General features: G+C 40.6%; 1 protein-coding gene across 4 annotated transcripts; it reads right to left on the bottom strand.

Annotated features, from left to right (window-relative positions):
- Positions 1-423: 423 nt before the first annotated feature.
- Positions 424-16,315, bottom strand: srebf2 (sterol regulatory element binding transcription factor 2). Of its 4 annotated transcripts, none has more exons than XM_061712841.1 (20): positions 16,004-16,315; positions 11,066-11,454; positions 10,083-10,272; positions 9,818-9,978; positions 9,117-9,269; positions 8,725-9,009; positions 8,521-8,635; positions 8,281-8,432; positions 7,246-7,450; positions 6,968-7,143; positions 5,451-5,700; positions 5,174-5,343; positions 4,919-5,090; positions 4,706-4,823; positions 4,467-4,576; positions 3,884-4,016; positions 3,389-3,560; positions 2,652-2,828; positions 1,962-2,073; positions 424-1,740 (listed from the first exon to the last, which is right to left on the bottom strand). In XM_061712841.1, the coding sequence occupies exons 1-20, from the start codon at positions 16,092-16,094 to the stop codon at positions 1,523-1,525; spliced, it is 3,549 nt and encodes a 1,182-aa protein (XP_061568825.1). In that variant the 5' UTR covers positions 16,095-16,315; the 3' UTR covers positions 424-1,522. The 4 variants fall into 4 exon arrangements, with proteins under 4 accessions (XP_061568825.1, XP_061568826.1, XP_061568827.1 ...); XM_061712842.1 differs by having other exon boundaries at positions 8,731-9,009; XM_061712843.1 differs by having other exon boundaries at positions 11,075-11,454.
- Positions 16,316-17,722: the final 1,407 nt, after the last annotated feature.

The raw sequence follows: 17,722 nt of genomic DNA, 5'->3' as shown, positions 1-17,722 counted from the left end.
ACTTCCTGGAAAATACCCTTCATCACTGCGTACACACCCCATCTTTTTCTTAACCTGCACCTTTATGGTGAAACACCACCAAAAGCATCTTTAGTTCCAGACATCCACTGCTCAGAAGTGCAAGGTGGCTTAAGTGGATAGATGCAGCAAAACAAACAACAAAACTTAACAGATATAAGTCGCTTTGGATAAAAGCCTCTGCTAAATGACAGTAGTAGTAGTAGTAAACAGACTTTGAGTAAACAGACTTTAATGGGCAACATCATGCTTGTTGTCTGTTATTACCATAAGTGAGTGACTGGGACTCATGAGATCTGGTGGTGTACAACGTAAAGGTTCAGACAGTTGACCTTGCATGTGATCATGCTCTCCTGGGTGTGCATCTCTCAAGCAGTAGCAAATAACATCCTGTTTTTTTCCCCCCCATTTCTATTTTTCTGCTTATATACAAGTTATATACACAACGTCACTGCGAGTCTGAATGTTATTACTTTAAGAAGTCTGTGTGTAGATGGGTATTTGCAAATGTTCTGCTGACTGGATGTTTCCCAAGTCCAACTATTTTCCCTGCTCTTTGTTTGACTTTAAGGAGTGTGCCAGCAGCAGCGGTGTGCTGCTGAATCCCACAAAGTAAAACAGATCAGCAGAACCTCATAAAAACGATAATGTAATAAACTAAAGCGTTTCTTTAAATGGTGATTTTAATCAGATTCTGGGTAAATTATGTGATGCTTAAGTATTGTATTTTGCTCCACAGTACAATGCTGGCTTTGTACAGAGTTTGAGGTAGATAGGAAGATACACTACTCAGCACTGTACGGTAGAAACAAGCTAGTCTGTGTGCATCCTACACTATAGCTCAGACCTCTGCCGTCTACTCTGGAATACTGTGAAGCCCCTTAAAGCTTGAAAATTCAATGAAACAATACACAAGTATGCAGCACTCACTAAACTGTGTAGCACTAATGATTGTACGGCTTTGTCTCCTGCAGCTCATCTATGAACTGCTTTAGATAATGGTCCCTTTTCCATTATGGGCCTGCTAGCATTGTTCCTCGGAAGGTGTTTGCATGTTTTTTTTTGCCTGTAAACAGGATTATGAGAAAGACTACCAAGCCAAAACTTTTCAGAACCATTGTGGAGAGGTGCAGCAAGGGTGAAGTAATAGCCCATAAAAACGTTGGTGTGGATCTGAATCACATTCCTGAAAAGTGTGAAATGGATCCTTGGCTGCGGGGGAAGAATCAGCTCTTAGTGCCTTCGTGGCATCTGATGGAAATAAGGATCAGACAGTGTGGTGATGGTGCTGCACCAATGCAACCAGGCATCAACATACTAACAGGATGTGGGGACTGGGCCGTTAAATGTAACCGTGACAGTGAAAATCACCCACTTTGAGAAGTTGATAAATGCTAATGGCTGACTGTTGAAAAATTCAATTTTGTGGTTGGATGAGTCGCCTGATTAGCATTTCTTTCTTTATCTATGAAAAAGTTACAGAGATTCTTGCTGCGCTGTGTGTTTAAGAAGCAGCCATGGTGGTTCCTCCACCGAGGCGCAGCAGGATCTGCTGACAGTCCTGCAGGGAGCGCCGGTCTCCCACCCGCTCCAGGGTTCTCTTGGCCTCGGCCAGCAGGCGGGCTCGGTGTCCCGGGGGAGTCAGCAGAGGCATGGGCAGGTGGCGGCAGGCCAGCAAGATGGCGTGAGCTCTCTCCCTCTCACCTAGAATCGACTCACCCTCTAAGGAGGTAAAGGAGGAAGAAAAGCATAGATTAGCATCTCGTCACCCTGCCATATAAGATTGTTGTAAACCACGGCATCAGTTTTGACATTAAAAGCCAAGTATGCTCAGTGAGAAGCTAAAGATATTCGAGGATTGAAGCTGAAGTTTCACTCTGTGTTTGTGTGAGGATACAATTCTGCTGGGAGTCTGAGGTGTGATGTATTTGGATTCTGCGTACCTGCTGAGTGTGGGCCGTGTGTCCTACGTCGCAGGTTGTGCTCCAGCAGCTGGTGTGTCCTTGTGGGACTGGCTCCCGCCATCAGCCGCACAGTGGTCTCATGAAGAAACACCTGAGTGAACGCAACACAAAAAGGGCCAAAATGACTGCGATTGTCAAGTATTAACAGAGGATGCTGGAAAAAAATGAAATAAAATGCAATGTGGAAGTTATTCCTACATCTTTATTAACCTTCTCATTTGCACTTTTACAAAAATCAGAATGTCCAGAAAAATTGTGCTCCAACAACGAATCCTCCAGTAAATCTTTACAGAACTTATTTTATTATCAACTGTGGTTGGATTATTGCAGTTGGTAGCAGTGATGTCAGCAAGCTGTTTCACAGGCTTATTCTAAATAAAGTCAGGATTCAATTAACATATGCACAAAAAACTGACAAAAAACCCTTTTAGGAAAAAATGCAGATTTAAAAAAAGTTATATAATCAAAAAGGAATTATTTAATTGAAAGATGGACAATGGAGGTTTATCTCAGCCGTCAGTCAGGACCTCAGTAACTTGAAGTTTGGTGGTTGTGAAAAATGTACGGTATACAGTTATCACAGATGTCCAAAAATTAATCTACCGACACATCAAAATCCTGCGTTTCCTGAGTACTATTGTGTCCGTCATGTTGTTGCTGAAGCCGTACCTTGTGCTGTGCCTGTCTGTAGCACTGCGTGAGCTTCCTGAGCGCGCTCAGGTCCCTCTGAAAGCCGGCCAGCTGGGATCCAGGAGCCGGGCCGGGCTCTCCGTTGCTGCTGCCTCCTCGCTGCCATAAACTGGTCCTCAACGTCAGCAGAAGATCACAGACCATGAGCTCTACTCCCTTAGAGGATAAAGAAAAAAAGTTGCTTTCTATATTTGCAAAAAATTCCAATTGACTTTGTGTTGTGTTTTTTTTTTTTTTTTGGACTTGAATTTTGAAGAGAAGCATTTTCTACCCAAGCTGTTAATCAAATATGACCACCACCGCCCCATTGCATCTTCAGCAACCAAGGGAACATGCATGCCAGAAATCAAAAGGCTAGATTAGTACTTGATTGGCATTGATTTCATGTTGTGTGGTGGGGTGTGTAGCGGGTGCGTGCAGATCGGGGAGGCCTCTGTATTGCACTGCAGACACATTGCACTCGCCTTCAAGATCATGCAATGCAACTACAATGCACCACAGCCACCTCCTGCCACCCACACTGCGCACACACACACAGCCCCACACCAGCCTGACCCTCTCCCAGCATGCAGCGTGATTACGTCACCGAGTAGACATCGTGAGCAGATTTAACTTGATATCAAATCACAGACATGCACTATTAGATTGAAAATAAATCGATCTATGATCAAAAGCTCCAATTACAAGCCGAGCACAGGTCGTAAAGAGTGTTTTACCTTGTTAAGCCAGCTGCCAGACTGAGTGAATGGCACAGAGATGCTGGGACGCAGATAGCTGCTGGCTCTGTCACAGTGAGAGAGGCAGGCAACCACCCCTTCCCCCTTCAGAGGGCACACGCTCATCTGAACCACCTTACAAAGAAGCAGCACAGCCTTGGGCAGAGGGTGGCTGCAACGGAGAGGAAATAGGGATTCATGACAATGGCTTTTGCATTTTGGCGTCTGTCCTTTCAAGTTTTGGAACCCAATATCAGGAAAACGTATTGTAAAAATTCTTCTTTCACTCTCTTACACAATATACACAACCCACTGTAGCACATGGAGACGTGCACTTTAGAAAATCCGAACCATTTGAACCAACAATGGAAAAAAAATCTATTAAATAAATAAATAATATCCTATGATAAACATTTTGTCCCTCGGTTTACATTTAATTTGATACTCGTGTTTTGAGAACTGCGTCACAAGTTGTTTTTTTTTTTTTTAGCTTACTCAAGAATGAGCAGAGCTCTTGGCATTCGCTCCGCTTCTGTCAAAAGTGATCTAACAGCAACATCGTCGCCCTGCAGCCAACGCACGGCAGCCTTCAGCACCAGAGCCCACCAGCGACTCACTGGATCTCCAACTGGGAATTTAAAAGAGAAGGAACATTATATAGACAATGAATGTGTAGAAATCAACTCTAATAGCTTGTATAGACTTTTGGATTGAAATGTTTAATTGTAAAAGCTCTGCATCTTTGTGTTAATATAATGTGGTATGTGTGTGTATGTGTAGCACGGTTCTTTGAGATAATGCGACAGGACAGTCTAATCAATATTTCTCTAACTGACTGTCAACTGTGAACTCATATCTAACAAAAGCTGCTTGTCCTACAAACTAATGAATGAATAAAGCACTCTGCTAAATTGGCCATCAGTGTAGGGTTAAAAGAGGGTGTAGTTTCACTAATAAATCAGAATCAGAGCAATTAGGTTAAAGATTTAATGTTTTAATCTCTTACACACATAATTATTGATTTCTATTAATGTTTCTTTCTAAACTGCATAGCAGTTCCTTCCCCTCCCTGTCATACCTGGGGTGGTGGTTTGATTGGGAGGAGTTGAAAAACGAGGAGGAGGAGACGGTGAATCCTCCGTGCAGCTGTTCAACAACTCGAGGAACTCCAGGGCGCTTGAAAACTCCCTGTGACAGATCAGGAAAAAAGATAAGACGATAATAGATACCACATGAATCATGTCAAACCAAACTAGCTCTGGTCATTAAAGAGCCCTCCTCCTTGACAGTGACGGTATTCTGCTATGAGCGTCTTACCCAGAGTCCTTCTTGCGACTGCCTGCGTCAGCCTCGCTCTGGGGCTGGATGAGGGTGTGAACCGCTCTCTCCAAAAGCTTCCTGCAGAAGCAACTGTGCAACTGGGCAATGGGGTCGGCTGGAGGAAGGAAAATAGAAAGGAACAAGTTCATTAACAAGGTTGTATTTATAACTAAAGAAGAAAGAGAGAAAGAAATCATCAGACGAACCCACCTGGGTCTCTCGGAGAAGTGTACACCAAGTCGCTGCTCTCCGACTTCACCGACCAATCACAGCTCAGGAAGAACTGCCTGCCCAGTGGAGTGAAGAGCCAGCGCAGGCAGTCAGGGATGGGCTTGGTCTCCGACTGGTTGGCCACACTCTCTGCACAACCTAAAAGGTAACCCTGGGAGACACAGAAATAATGCCAATGATGTAAAAAGAAAGTGGGAATCACGACTATGATGATGGGCCGGGCAAGACACGTACGGGCAGACAGGAGAGGTGGTGGCCCAGGACCGTGCGTAAGGCGATCGCTGCAGTGACATAAATCTGAGCGAGCTGAGCAGGGGCCATCTTGCCTTGGGCACTCTCACTTAGGTTGACAGCGCTCAAAGACACAGACAAAGCCCACAGGCTGCTGCGCTGAGGCAGTTTTCCTACAGGGACAGAGAGAGACATTTTTTTCCGCACTTTGTTCAAGTCTTCTTGTCATCAACATGTTTCTCAGTACAGGATCCTTCTGGTGTGGTTTGTCAACACTCACCTGTGAGTTGCAGCTGGCTCAGCTGGTGGTAAACCAGTGCTGCATCTTTTGCACTGGTCCTGGCCTCTTCTCCCTCATGTTTTCCTCCAACTTGGTGGACCAACCAGCCCAGAGGAGTTGGACGATGCAAACAGTAGCGGATACAATTCCAGGAAAGCGAGCAGATCAGGTCCAGGTTGGAGGAGGGAAGAGCTCTTGCCAGCACCGACAGAGAAGTCTCTAAACTGCCCATTGCTGTTGTGTAATCTCCCTGCAGGTGAAGGACAAGAGGAACAGTGAGGAGCTCGAAGCACAAACCTTAATACGAAGATGATTTGAACAAAGATCGAGTGTGCTCTTCAACGAGTAGGGGTGTAACGATACACTAATCTTACAATACGGTATGATACACGATATTGAGGTCACGATAACGATACGATATTATAGAAATATTTTTTTAACAACCTTGAATGAGGAACATATGACTGGAAAAAAATTGTCTTTTATTTGAAAGACACAAAATACAAAACAATACTGTGCGTTTGCCCTATTGTTACAGTTTGTAATGGTTTATAACTGTTTAAGTTTTAAAGAGAAAGCCAGGCCAACCATTTTCCACAAACTGAACTAAAAGTAAATGTCAGGTTTGCATTATGCATCTTCAGTTTCATACAAGTAATAATATTTTGCCACAAACTGAATAGTTTCTCTCATGTATGATTTGACTTTTTTCTTTTCCAGAAATTTAACAACTAAAATTAAATAAATAAATAAATAAAAGTAAATAAATACATACAATTTTACATCATAAAAAAGATTGATTTATGCTCACCTTATAAGTGTAAGAGGAGATTTATTTTTGTTAAGAAGGTTATTTTGGTAATTCAGGGTTCATTATTTTATAAATATATTCTTTATATTTTGATGTAAAATCAGGGACTATAATGACACTAGTCAGTTTATCTGTAGTGATTAGTCTGTTTTAGATTGGGCGGAGTGATACGCCACAGTACGGCACTAGGTGCTGTGTTGATGTTCTAAAATCCTACACTGTTGAGGGACATTAAAGTACACTGGAACTCAGCAGAAGTTGTCCCCGTGTTTATCCTACTCACCACCCGAAAAAGATTTAATTTAATAAGGTAAGGCTTAACTCTACACCAGCCTTACATAAGTAAAAGTTCAGAGCTCAAAACCCTGCAAGAGTCCCTGGATCGGGACGCAAAACTGTACTAGTTTCTTCTGAGCGGAGGAAGATTTTGGTCCGCAGGTCGAGTCGCGGTCGGCACCAATACTGCGCGGTACTAGTCAACACAATAGATTAATATTAATAACCCAATATCGCGATACAGTTTGTCACCTCCACGACACGTATTGTCACGTTTTTGTATCGCGAAATTTCGTGGCACGATATATTGTTACACCCCTATCAACGAGTGACATTAAGTAGGTACAATTTTTAAATTACATGACACATTGCATACAAGTAGAGATTCTTCTTGATTTGGTCTTCCTGTTCTTAGCTGATCTGTACCCACCCTGTTGAGATCCAAGTCTGCTTGCTTGCGGTGCCTCCAGAAGGACACAGACTTTGGCGAGTGAAGGGGTGTCACAGGCTCCCACAGGTACAGCACCCTGACACAGCCCCACACAGCTCCCACCCCGCTGAGAACCCACACTATCACCCACGGCAACAGGCACCGCAGCCACGAAGCTGGAGGATGAGAAGGAATGAAACATGAGGGAAAGCCTGATGAGTAAAGAGGGAACAAGTATCTTCTAGATTGTTTTCAACTTTTGACCTGCTGCTGCTCACCAAAGTCCTGCGTGTGAGTCGGAAACCAGAAAAGTGATCTAGAGGGGACGTGGTTTGAAGACAGGCCGGAGCTTGCAGAGGCTTCTGAACCCAGCAGAGAGGGCAGCGGGTTAAGGGAGAGGCAGAAAAACGTCAGGGCACACAGAAGGAGCCGGGAACGATCCATCACTCCAACCGACGAGGGAGAATCTGGCTCACACTTCATCTGAGACAGTCAAGAGGATAGAAAACAGGTTCAAAACAAAAACATAATCCAACTTGTAAACAATATAATAATTCATAAAGTATGCTGATAATCAAACTTAAACCATAAAACTCCATTGCTGTTTGGCAATGGAGTTTTATGATGAATATGATTATCATCCTGATATTTAACATCTTAAACCAAAAAAAGGTCTTGGTTCGGGGGGTGGTTATTTATGTTTTTCTGAAATTTGTGTGAAGCACTGCTAAAATACCATGACATGGCCTATGTATAGGACTGTCTCAGAAAATTAGAATATTGTGATTTTCTGTAATGCAATTACAAAAACGTCATACATACACAGCTTAAGAAAAACTAAAATATCATATCTAAAAAAATTTGAATATTCTGGGAATCTTAATCTTAAACTGTAAGCCATAATCAGCAATATTAAAAGGCTTCCAACATTTCAGTTGATTTGTAATGAATCCAGAATGTATGACATTTTTTATTTATTTATTTTTTTAAATTGCATTACAGAAAATAAAGAACTTTATCACAATATTCTAATTTTCTGACAGTCCTGTATGTGCTTGTGTCCAGGTAACAGTCATTTTGGTGAACATTGCCAAATGGAAAAGAAGCAGAAAAGGAAAAAGTCACTCCAAAATAAATAATCATATATCTAACAGAGTTTCTCAAACAGCCACAACATTTCTGAGATTTTAGTTCCTGTAGATTGAAGTTATTAAAGTTCACTTCTCTATGGACCTCAGTCTGCTGGTTCTACCTCATGTGGCAAGCCAGTAAATAAAAAAAAAAAGGTGTGTAATCTGGTCCATGTGTCGTACCTGTTCATGATCCAGTAAGGGACTGCCTGGCTCAGAGTCAACACAGTAAGGAGAGAACTGGTGAGGGGAACCAGAACCAGAATCTGAGGCTGGAGGCGACATCAACACCACTTCTTGTTTGAGCTCAGCATCGTCAGAGAGCGTCACTGACTCTGCGATATTAAGAACACAACAGTGCAAATTCAAAAATGGGTAGACATGATGACCCACACGCAGCTTTACGTCATGGAAAAAACTTACTGTTCTTCTGATTGCCCATCTTCAGGGCCAGGTTCTCTTGCCGTAGTTTGTGATTAACCTGTTGGAGGTACTTTATGTAGTCAATGGCCTTCCTCAGAACTCCAGATTTATGCATCTGAAAAGAAGAGAAGACATTGAGGATAGATGAGGTTTCTGATTCTACAGTCTATCTGTGATTTAAGTCTTTTTGTTTTTGGATCCTACCGGTACCTTCGCATCATTGCCCATAACCAGGTCTCTGAGCTCCACGATCTTATCGTTAATGGAAGACCTGTATCGCTTCTCAATGATGTTGTGTGTTGTCCTCCTCTCCCCCTCCTTCACCACTACCCCTGGTCCAAAACCTCCTGGCATGCCCTGATTCTGCTCCATGCACTGTCTGGCTCCATTAGTGCAGTTGGAGCCTGGCTGCAGCTGCTTTATGGGCAGTTTGTCTCCTCCACCCATCATAACAGGGACAGTGGTCAGAATGTTGCTGCCCATCAGCGTCTGGGGATGGAAATCAGAAGCAGAAATTCTCACTTATTACGTATTAAGACCGTGGCTGTAGGTTTGTTAATAAAATCATTTGACATTTTTTAATCCATGTTACGTACCGGGACTTGTAAAGCCGTGTTTTGGATGGGTGTGGTCAGGGTGGTGATGCCTGTGGGGCTCTGCATTGTAGACAACACCTGTGTCCCATCTGGTTTGAGTGTTGTGAGAACCAGCGAGTCTGTCTTTAGAATCTGAGGCTGCTGGACCAGAACCTGATGGAAAACATCCACAAGATTTTTGTAAGGATTTCAAGTCAATTCAATTTTATTTATACAGGACTGTCTCCGAAAATTTGAATATTGTGATTTTCTGTAATGCAATTACAAAAACAAAAATGTCATACATTCTGGATTCATTACAAATCAACTGAAATATTGCAAGCCTTTTATTATTTTAATATTGATGATCATGGCTTACAGCTTAAGAAAACTCAAATATTCTATCTAAAAAAATTAGAATATTCTGGGAATCTTAATCTTAAACTGTAAACCATAATCAGCAATATTAAAATAAAAGGCTTGCAATATTTCAGTTGATTTATAATGAATCCAGAATGTATGACATTTTTTTTTTTTTTTTTTTTTTTTTTTTTTAAATTGCATTACAGAAAATAAAGAACATAGACCCAGAACATCTTTTTTCTTTCTTTTTTAAACTTACTTCTTACACCTTTGTAAAACAAATATAATAAACATTTGTTCCAAATTTGACAAACTCTCTAAATGTGATTATTCTTTCAATGCCTCTCTAGGTTACTTACAGGTACTTGTTGCACCTGCTGTTGCACAGTGTGGACTGTTGTGGGTGCTGTGGAGAGAGTCTGGATGGTTTGACCTGTTGGGGTCAGAACACGCTGGTGCTGGATAGTAACTGGTTGCATCTGCTGTGACGTCATAATGCTCTGCATCTGTGGCTGGAGGACTGGGGGAAGGAGAATAATCAGGCTCGACACTGCTGCTACAGCATCACTTCAACATGTTTAATGAACTTCATTGAAACACTGTTCTGCCCTTCAGTGCAGTCACCTTGGAACCCAGAAGCGTGGCTCTGGTGGCAGATGACGGGGTTCTGGATGAAGCGTGATTGCCCGCCATGGGAGGCAATCATCACAGTTTGGGCCTGTGTCTGGATGGGCAGCGGTGTCTGGCTGTGTGTCTGGACCAGGGTGTGGACCGGGAAGCTTTGGGTCTGCATAGGAACCCCCTGAGTGTGCATCTGCACGTAAACAAGAAAACAAACTGTTTTATTTAAACCTGCATTATCACCTCAGAGATCATTCAAATAAAGAAAGTAACGGTTTAATTACATTTTCAAGGTTCTATTCTATACCGGACTGTCTCAGAAAATTAGAATATTGTGATAAAGTTCTTTATTTTCTGTAATAAAATTAAAAAAACTAAAATGTCATACATTCTGGATTCATTACAAATCAACTGAAATATTGCAAGCCTTTTATTATTTTAATATTGCTGATTATGGCTTACAGTTTAAGATTAAGATTCCCAGAATATTCTAATTTTTTGAGATAGGATATTTGAGTTTTCTTAAGCTGTAAACCATGATCAGCAATATTAAAATAATAAAAGGCTTGCAATATTTCAGTTGATTTGTAATGAATGCAGAATGTATGACATTTTTGCATTACAGAAACTAAAGGACTTTATCACAATATTCTAATTTTCTGAGACAGTCCTGTGGTATCATTTAAAGAATATCATCCAGGCTAACAGACCCGTAGTTTCACTGAGGCATCTATGCAGTATTTAAAAGCATGCTAACTGGTTATTGAGATTTACAATCTGTCAATACTTCGACATTTTCTAATGTCATTAAAAGCAAACTAATTCTCTAAACTTATGCTGCTCCATCACTGCAGCAGTTTGTAAAGTCTGTTTCATTGACACAAAACCAGTTTAACTTTCAATGCAGAGCATAACACAGGATAAACTTGATGCATCCTAATAGACCCAGACAGAAAAGAATGAATAAAATGTAGTTGTTTTTTTACATTTAATACCTGGATGGTTGGCTGGGCTGTCTGTTGGGGCTGAGGCTGGATTGGTTGGACTATCTGGGGCCTCGGCTGGAGGAGAGGAGGGCTTCGTGTCACCTGCTGCTGCACTGAGGAGATTGTGGTGGTGGGGGAAGGCGTCTGTGCAGGAGTAAGAGGAGGAGTGAGGGGGACAGACTGAGGGGACAGAGTCTGGGAGGAGGCCAGGCTCATGCTGGAACTCTGGTAAGCAGCAGTGGCTGGTGTCTGAGGTGTTGAAGGAGTTTGAACGGCCAGTTGTTGGGCGGAGCTGGTGTTGCTGCTCTGCAGAGAGCCTGCTGGGGCCATCTGGTCCTCAAACAAGTCTGGGAAATCCCCCACCTGGTTATTGACAAACTGCAGCATCTCTGAGGAAAATGAGAATCAAACAGACTTTAAAAGAAGCCTGGATTGCAACCAAAAAAATACAGATAAGCTCACAGACCAAAACAAATACATCAAGGGACTTATTTCACATTTATGGTTTTTTCTATATAGAAAGTAGATTGATAACCCTTTAAAAACAATTTTATTCAATAAGAGCACTTGGTAGATGAGTGCGCAAGAGCATAAAATAGATACTCATGATAATTGGTTGATGGCCTGATGTCCAAATGACCCAGAACATTTAGTGGGGTAATAAGGTTGTCGCAGTCTGATTAAGACACCTTAATGCTGATTTCATGGTCTGGCCTTGAATGGTTGCATATCTTCACGCAGGCAAAGCTACCGTTCAGCTCATAAATCAATACAGAGTAGCCTTCACAGACACAGCCTTGTGAGAGTAAATGTTTATCTTGATGGCCTTAAAAGATAAATACTAGGACACAAAAGCTGCAATAAATGACTGCTTTATTCCTGCTGATGAAAATTCGACCCAACAAGTAAGGAACAGGAAACAATATTGATTTTATTATTCAGTCACTGCGCTTTCATGGTTGCTTGTTTTTGATGCTGCAAAAGCCCAACCCAATTCACCCAGTTCAGATCATTATTGTTGTTTAATTATTTCCAGTGCTGGATGATGTAGATGTTTATTTTTAAACTTCTATTTGAAATATTCCCTTAGGAAACCTGACTTCTAAATCAAATGAATGACATAAAAGACCTCTGATATTGGAATCAGTACTGATCATTGTCAAGAGTCATATTTCGGACTTGAAATTAAAAAAGATGGGTTATATAAATAAAATGTTTGTTTTAATTAGACGTTGTCTATTTGATGTAAATGGATTTACTAGAAAAATAATCACAAGATTATGAAATATATCTATATAACAATTTTGGCATACAATGACATCAGATTGAATGATTCAGAGTTTGACGCAGAGTAAATCTGCATCAGCAATCAGCGAGCGTATGGCTCCATCTGTCAGGGTCACAGGTTTGTAGCCTTGAACTTAATCTTACTGTAAGTCAGCAAGGCAGATAATTCAGCAGAGAACGAGCACATTTATGGGCTGTCTGAAAGTGGTGTTAAATCAATGAGCAAATCCTTTCCACTGGATGTCTCACGGATCAAACGACCCAAGCAGCGCCGAACGTGAACTGATTTCTTTCTATTTATTTATTTATTTATTTATTTATTGCATTCAGTACTACTGGAACAGTCTCTTGTTTTGTGACGGGGATCTTGCATAATAATGATGAACGAATACTCTGTTCCCTCAGTCTGTGTGCTGATTGAAGCAAGGAAACATCTAAAACATGCAGACCAGAATTGAGAAACACTGCTCTAACTTCTCACACCACTCAACTCAACTCAACTCAACTTGGAAAAACTGACCTGCCACAATGAGACATGAGGGAAACTTGTATAGTGGTTCAGCCAAACCAAATAGCACACACGGGAAACCAAAGTGGCTAACAATAACTAGACAAACACTCAAAACTAACTAAAACTGACCCCCACCCAGACAACAGAAAATCTTAAGTTATGAACTTATCTGATTTTTAAATAGCAAAAACAAAAAGCTCGGAGACTGCTAAGGTGGATTCTTCCCTGTTCATAATCTGGCACATCTTGAAACCAAAATGAAAGAAAAAGCAAAACTTGGGATACAGAAAGCTTCCAAGCGTTATTGCAAGCCAACATCAACTTTGTCTAAAGAACCGTTGTCCATGTCTTGCATTCTTGAGGTGCAGCTACAAAGAGCAAGTCAAGATTTACAACAGGCAGAATACTACGGGAACAATAATTGATATTAGTGCTCATGACATGCGGTCAGTGTAACCTGCTGCATGCATGCACTCTTCATGTAGACACATACAGAGGTTCTGCTCCACAGGGGGGGACATAGTTGGTGACAGATCGGACAAAAGCATCTCTGAGCCCCTGGAGCTAAAGAAAAGCTGACACAAAGGCTAAATTCATCAAAGGGGGCAGCTCAGAGCAAAGTAAATAAGTTATATAACCAGAACCACAGTTGCTAAGCAAATAATTGGGAGAGAAGGAATGTTCTATATGAATATACTCAACTGTTGAAAGGCGGCTACTCTCAGAAATGCACACAGTTGAAACATAACGGCTGGTTATATTTGGAATCTGAGATTACTTCAAATATACCACAGTGTGGGATGAATTTAAATATATTTAACAAAATAAACCTGAAATCTCGACCATAATTCTAAGAAATAAAATACCTCCAATGACTGTAAATGGATAACATTTACAGTCAGAAGAGAAAAAACTAAAGAGAAAAACTATTCATTCATGTGGGTCGGATCCAGATGGCGTAGATCTGGGCTGCCTGTGCTGCAGGTCATCTGTTAAGCTGCCATTTCTCTCTCTCATACAGTCGATACATTTCTCTCTTCTCACATAATCATTAAAAACATTTCAAAAACTGTCGTCTGATGACTATTTAAATGTCACATTTTTATAAAAACGTAGCCAAAAGATCCCCCCATAGGAATGGGTTGGACATCTTCAGCACTTCATGTTTGTTGCATCTTTTTTGTAATCTCAGTTCTATAGTGGTGACCACCCAAAATCACAGTTGATGAAACCATCAATGTCCTGCACAGAGACACACACGGATCCACCTATCAATCCGGTCTGGTAACTTAGCATTCAGTAAAATTCCACCCTATCGGGAATCTGGTGACTCTGCACTGACCAGTGTTTCCCCAAAAGCTCAATCCTTTCAGTGTATGCCAAACTTCTTTTGATAACACTGAGATAGGATCGGGGATGCCATTTGTTGCCCGAGTCCAGACTCGCAGAGTGCAGAACTGGATCTCTGCAGAGATGTTGGCTAACAATTACTGCTCAGTAATCTCTGCAGGACAAACTTGGCAAACATACAAAAGTTAATGGAAAAGTGGCCCTGAGTTGCAACACACATGGCAAAAAAAAGAAACAACAATGACATTTCAGAAAAATCTTTGTGTGTGTGTGTGTGTGTGTGTGTGTGTGTGTGTGTACTTGGTTTTTCCATTTTTACCTCCACTTTTTGTTTTGTGGGGGGGTCTAAAATGCTTTTCCCACCCCTTTGTTTTTTTTGTTAATTCTCTGAAAATATCATTTCATCTTCCGAAACACTATCTAATTTTTTCTGAGGCTTATTCATTTATCTATATATAGTTTGTTTGTTTTCCTGGGGAGACCATGAGGAGGACGAAAGAAAAAAAAAAAAAAAATACCGCAAGTAAAAAACAATTAATGTAACACTCTTAAAATGTCCAATTTTAGAATTTTGCAAGAACTCTGGATGACAAAAGCTGAACTTTCAGATCTCTTTGTTCTGCTTGACTTCCTTATGAACAACCTTTTCCATTTTACATCCACCTCTGCATCACGGAAAACACCAGCAGTCTGCAAAATAACGTCATCTGCTCCTTCCTAGGAGAAGCCTGTCTCTCAGTGCTGATGGCTGGACATAAACATACATAACACAATGAAACAAAAAGCCCAAAGTGTAATCTATATGGAAAAATAACGATTGCACAAAACAAGCAACAGAAATAGGTGACTTCCAAATCTCTCGCAGAGCGAGTTGATGTTGAATTAAATGTGATGCAATATGTAACCAATGAATCACTTTTATATGAAAAAAAATTAACAGGAACTGCACGGATGGAAAAAAATTTAATCTAAAGTTTAGATTAGATGAAAGCTGCATTTTAATGTTATAAATCTGACCTGATGAGCTTGTCGTGGGCAACGATTGCCCAACATTTAGAGGATAAACAACAACCATTACTCGAGTTGAGGGGGGATGAGGGGGGACGGCATCCCCCCTGAAATAAAAATAAAACTGCCATCTCCCCTTTCCATCCCTTATGTCATTTCATCAATGAATGTGGTATTTCTGATATTTCAACATTTGGAGTCCAGAAAAATAACACCAGAAAAATAACTTGTTATTTGACAATTTTCACCTGTTTCAAGTAAATTTTCACTTGAAATAAGTAGAAAAATCTACCAGTGGGACAAGATTTATCTTCTCATTACAAGCAAAAAAAAAAACATCTTGTTCCACTGGCAGATTTTTCTACTTATTTCAAATGAAAATCTACTTGAAACAGGTGAAAATTGTTGTTTTTAACTAGAAATAAGACAAATATTCTTGTTAAGATTTTTGCAAAGATTTTTTGCAGTGATCCATGTTACTTATCCTGTGAAGGACAGAGTCAGAAAAGTGTTTTTTATTGTTGTGTTTTGATGTATTTGATGTAAGCCCAGTGGATATTTAAAGCTTACAGAAGGCTGCATTTAACTGCTGCTATGTCATTCCTGCAGTATTTCTGCAGGTGTTTTGGTCACTGCTATTATTTGTAATATATTATATTATTTGTAATCAGCACAAATTATCTGTCCCCATATGATAAAATCCACCACCCCCCTGATTATTTTTTACAACTCGAGTCCTGACAACAACACTGGCCGGTGCTGGCAGCGGCAGCTGGACTCACCGTCAATGTCTCCTAGGGTGAATTCGTCCCCTAACTCTGCGAGAGTCGGGTCCATGTTGTCCATGGAGGAGATGAACTCCCCGGTGTCCATCCCGGCCGAGCAGCTCCCTCTCCGGCTGTCACCCGAGGGTCAGGGATCACACACCACAGCTCCTCTCAGGCGTTCACCAACGCCTACAGCGCACCTGCCTTATTGTGAAAGGGGTTCGTTATCAGAATAACTATAAACCGACACTAAAGCCTCGAGAGAGGCAGTCTTTGACACCAATTAACACGTTCACACCGACTTATTTCCAAGGCGACGCCATCTTGTTTTACGATAATTACGTCATTCACAAACAGACCCGGCGGGCCGGAGCGTCCTCTGATTGGCTGAGACGGAGCCGTTCTTGTCATGAGACCAGTCGCCGTCGTCCAATCACAGCGCCGTGTTCGCTGTGGTCTGATAGCACGTCAAGCATCAGAAGCTCCTGTGTCATTTGAATAAACCGCGCCCCCTAGCTTCACAAAACAAGCTGCCCGATGGCGAGGACAATCAAACACCATGGAGACAGTGATGTGGGGAATTACAGACACAAACCAGACATAAACAGAATAATTATGCCACACGAAGGCCATGCTGCAGTTATTTGCTATTTTAGGGCAGTCATGTAACAATAACAGCAGTGTAACCACTATGTCATCCCCACACAGAAATGTAAGGTTAATAATGTTAGGATTTTATGAAATGGTTTAAAGGTTTGAAGGGGTTTTCTATAAGATTCTACACTGGTGGTTTTTCTATATTTGCAGGGTCAACTCCTGTTTTATGACTCGGCTGTTAAAATAGTTCAGATGTTTACTCTTCGTTAGGTGAAGACAATGAAGAGAAACAGATGTTTTAACACTGATGGGTCTCTGTTATCTTGGTTGACATCATGCATGAAATCTCATGGGATGTTAAACTATAGTATTATTATATTGTTATATATTATATTATGGTGATATCATTTTGTTATATTTTATATTATAAAAATCATGTTATATTAGGATATTATTATATTATTATATGCTATTAAAGTATTATATATATTTATATTATATCGTGCTATATTACATCCCTCTATATGGTAACTTTTTATTGGTTTATTTATTTTCAAATTAATATTCTTAATCTATTTATCTACTTTCATTATATTATTTATACACACACACCTAGATACATATCATTGTAACTTGATGTCGTCTTTTGTCACAGTTTGTACTGTATGTTAATAAAATAAAAAAAATTCAAAATCTTGGTTGACATCTCAAGTAGGAGGCAATAAACAGGGATAAACAGCTGAAGGTCTGATATGTTTGGCAGCTGGCTCCACAGATGGGGCTCACGTACAGAAAACACCTCCCTTTTTCAGTATAAAGACGACTGGATTGATGACCACAGTGTGCATTTCTATGTGGTTTGAGAAAAGTGTACCTTTGGCTGGAAAATATTGTGCATTATATAATAAAAGCTTGTATTAACATTTGATTCTGTTCTTATGGTGCACCAAACAAAAACCAACACGCAGATCTTTCAATTCAACTAGTAATTAATCAAATAACATTAAATCATTTGAAAAATCTAATTGTTAATAATTGTATTTTCTTTAAATAAATGCAGCATCCTTAAACATATTCACAAAGAAATGGAAGCAGGATTAAAATCATGCATGTAAAGCTTTATTGATATTAAAAAAT

Source organism: Cololabis saira, chromosome 21 (assembly GCF_033807715.1).
Source record: "Cololabis saira isolate AMF1-May2022 chromosome 21, fColSai1.1, whole genome shotgun sequence".
Classification (NCBI taxonomy): Eukaryota; Metazoa; Chordata; class Actinopteri; order Beloniformes; family Belonidae; genus Cololabis; species Cololabis saira.
This window is presented reverse-complemented; position numbering and strand designations above follow the sequence as displayed.

Coding starts and splice junctions, on each gene's coding strand:
- srebf2 (XM_061712841.1), bottom strand. CDS start 16,094: ATGGACACCGGGGAGTTCATCTCCTCCATGGACAACATGGACCCGACT. Junction 5,701..6,967: donor CAGACTTGGATCTCAACAGG/GTGGGTACAGAT, acceptor CTTCACCTGCAG/GGAGATTACACAACAGCAAT. Junction 4,017..4,466: donor CAATCAAACCACCACCCCAG/GTATGACAGGGA, acceptor TTAAATTCCCAG/TTGGAGATCCAGTGAGTCGC.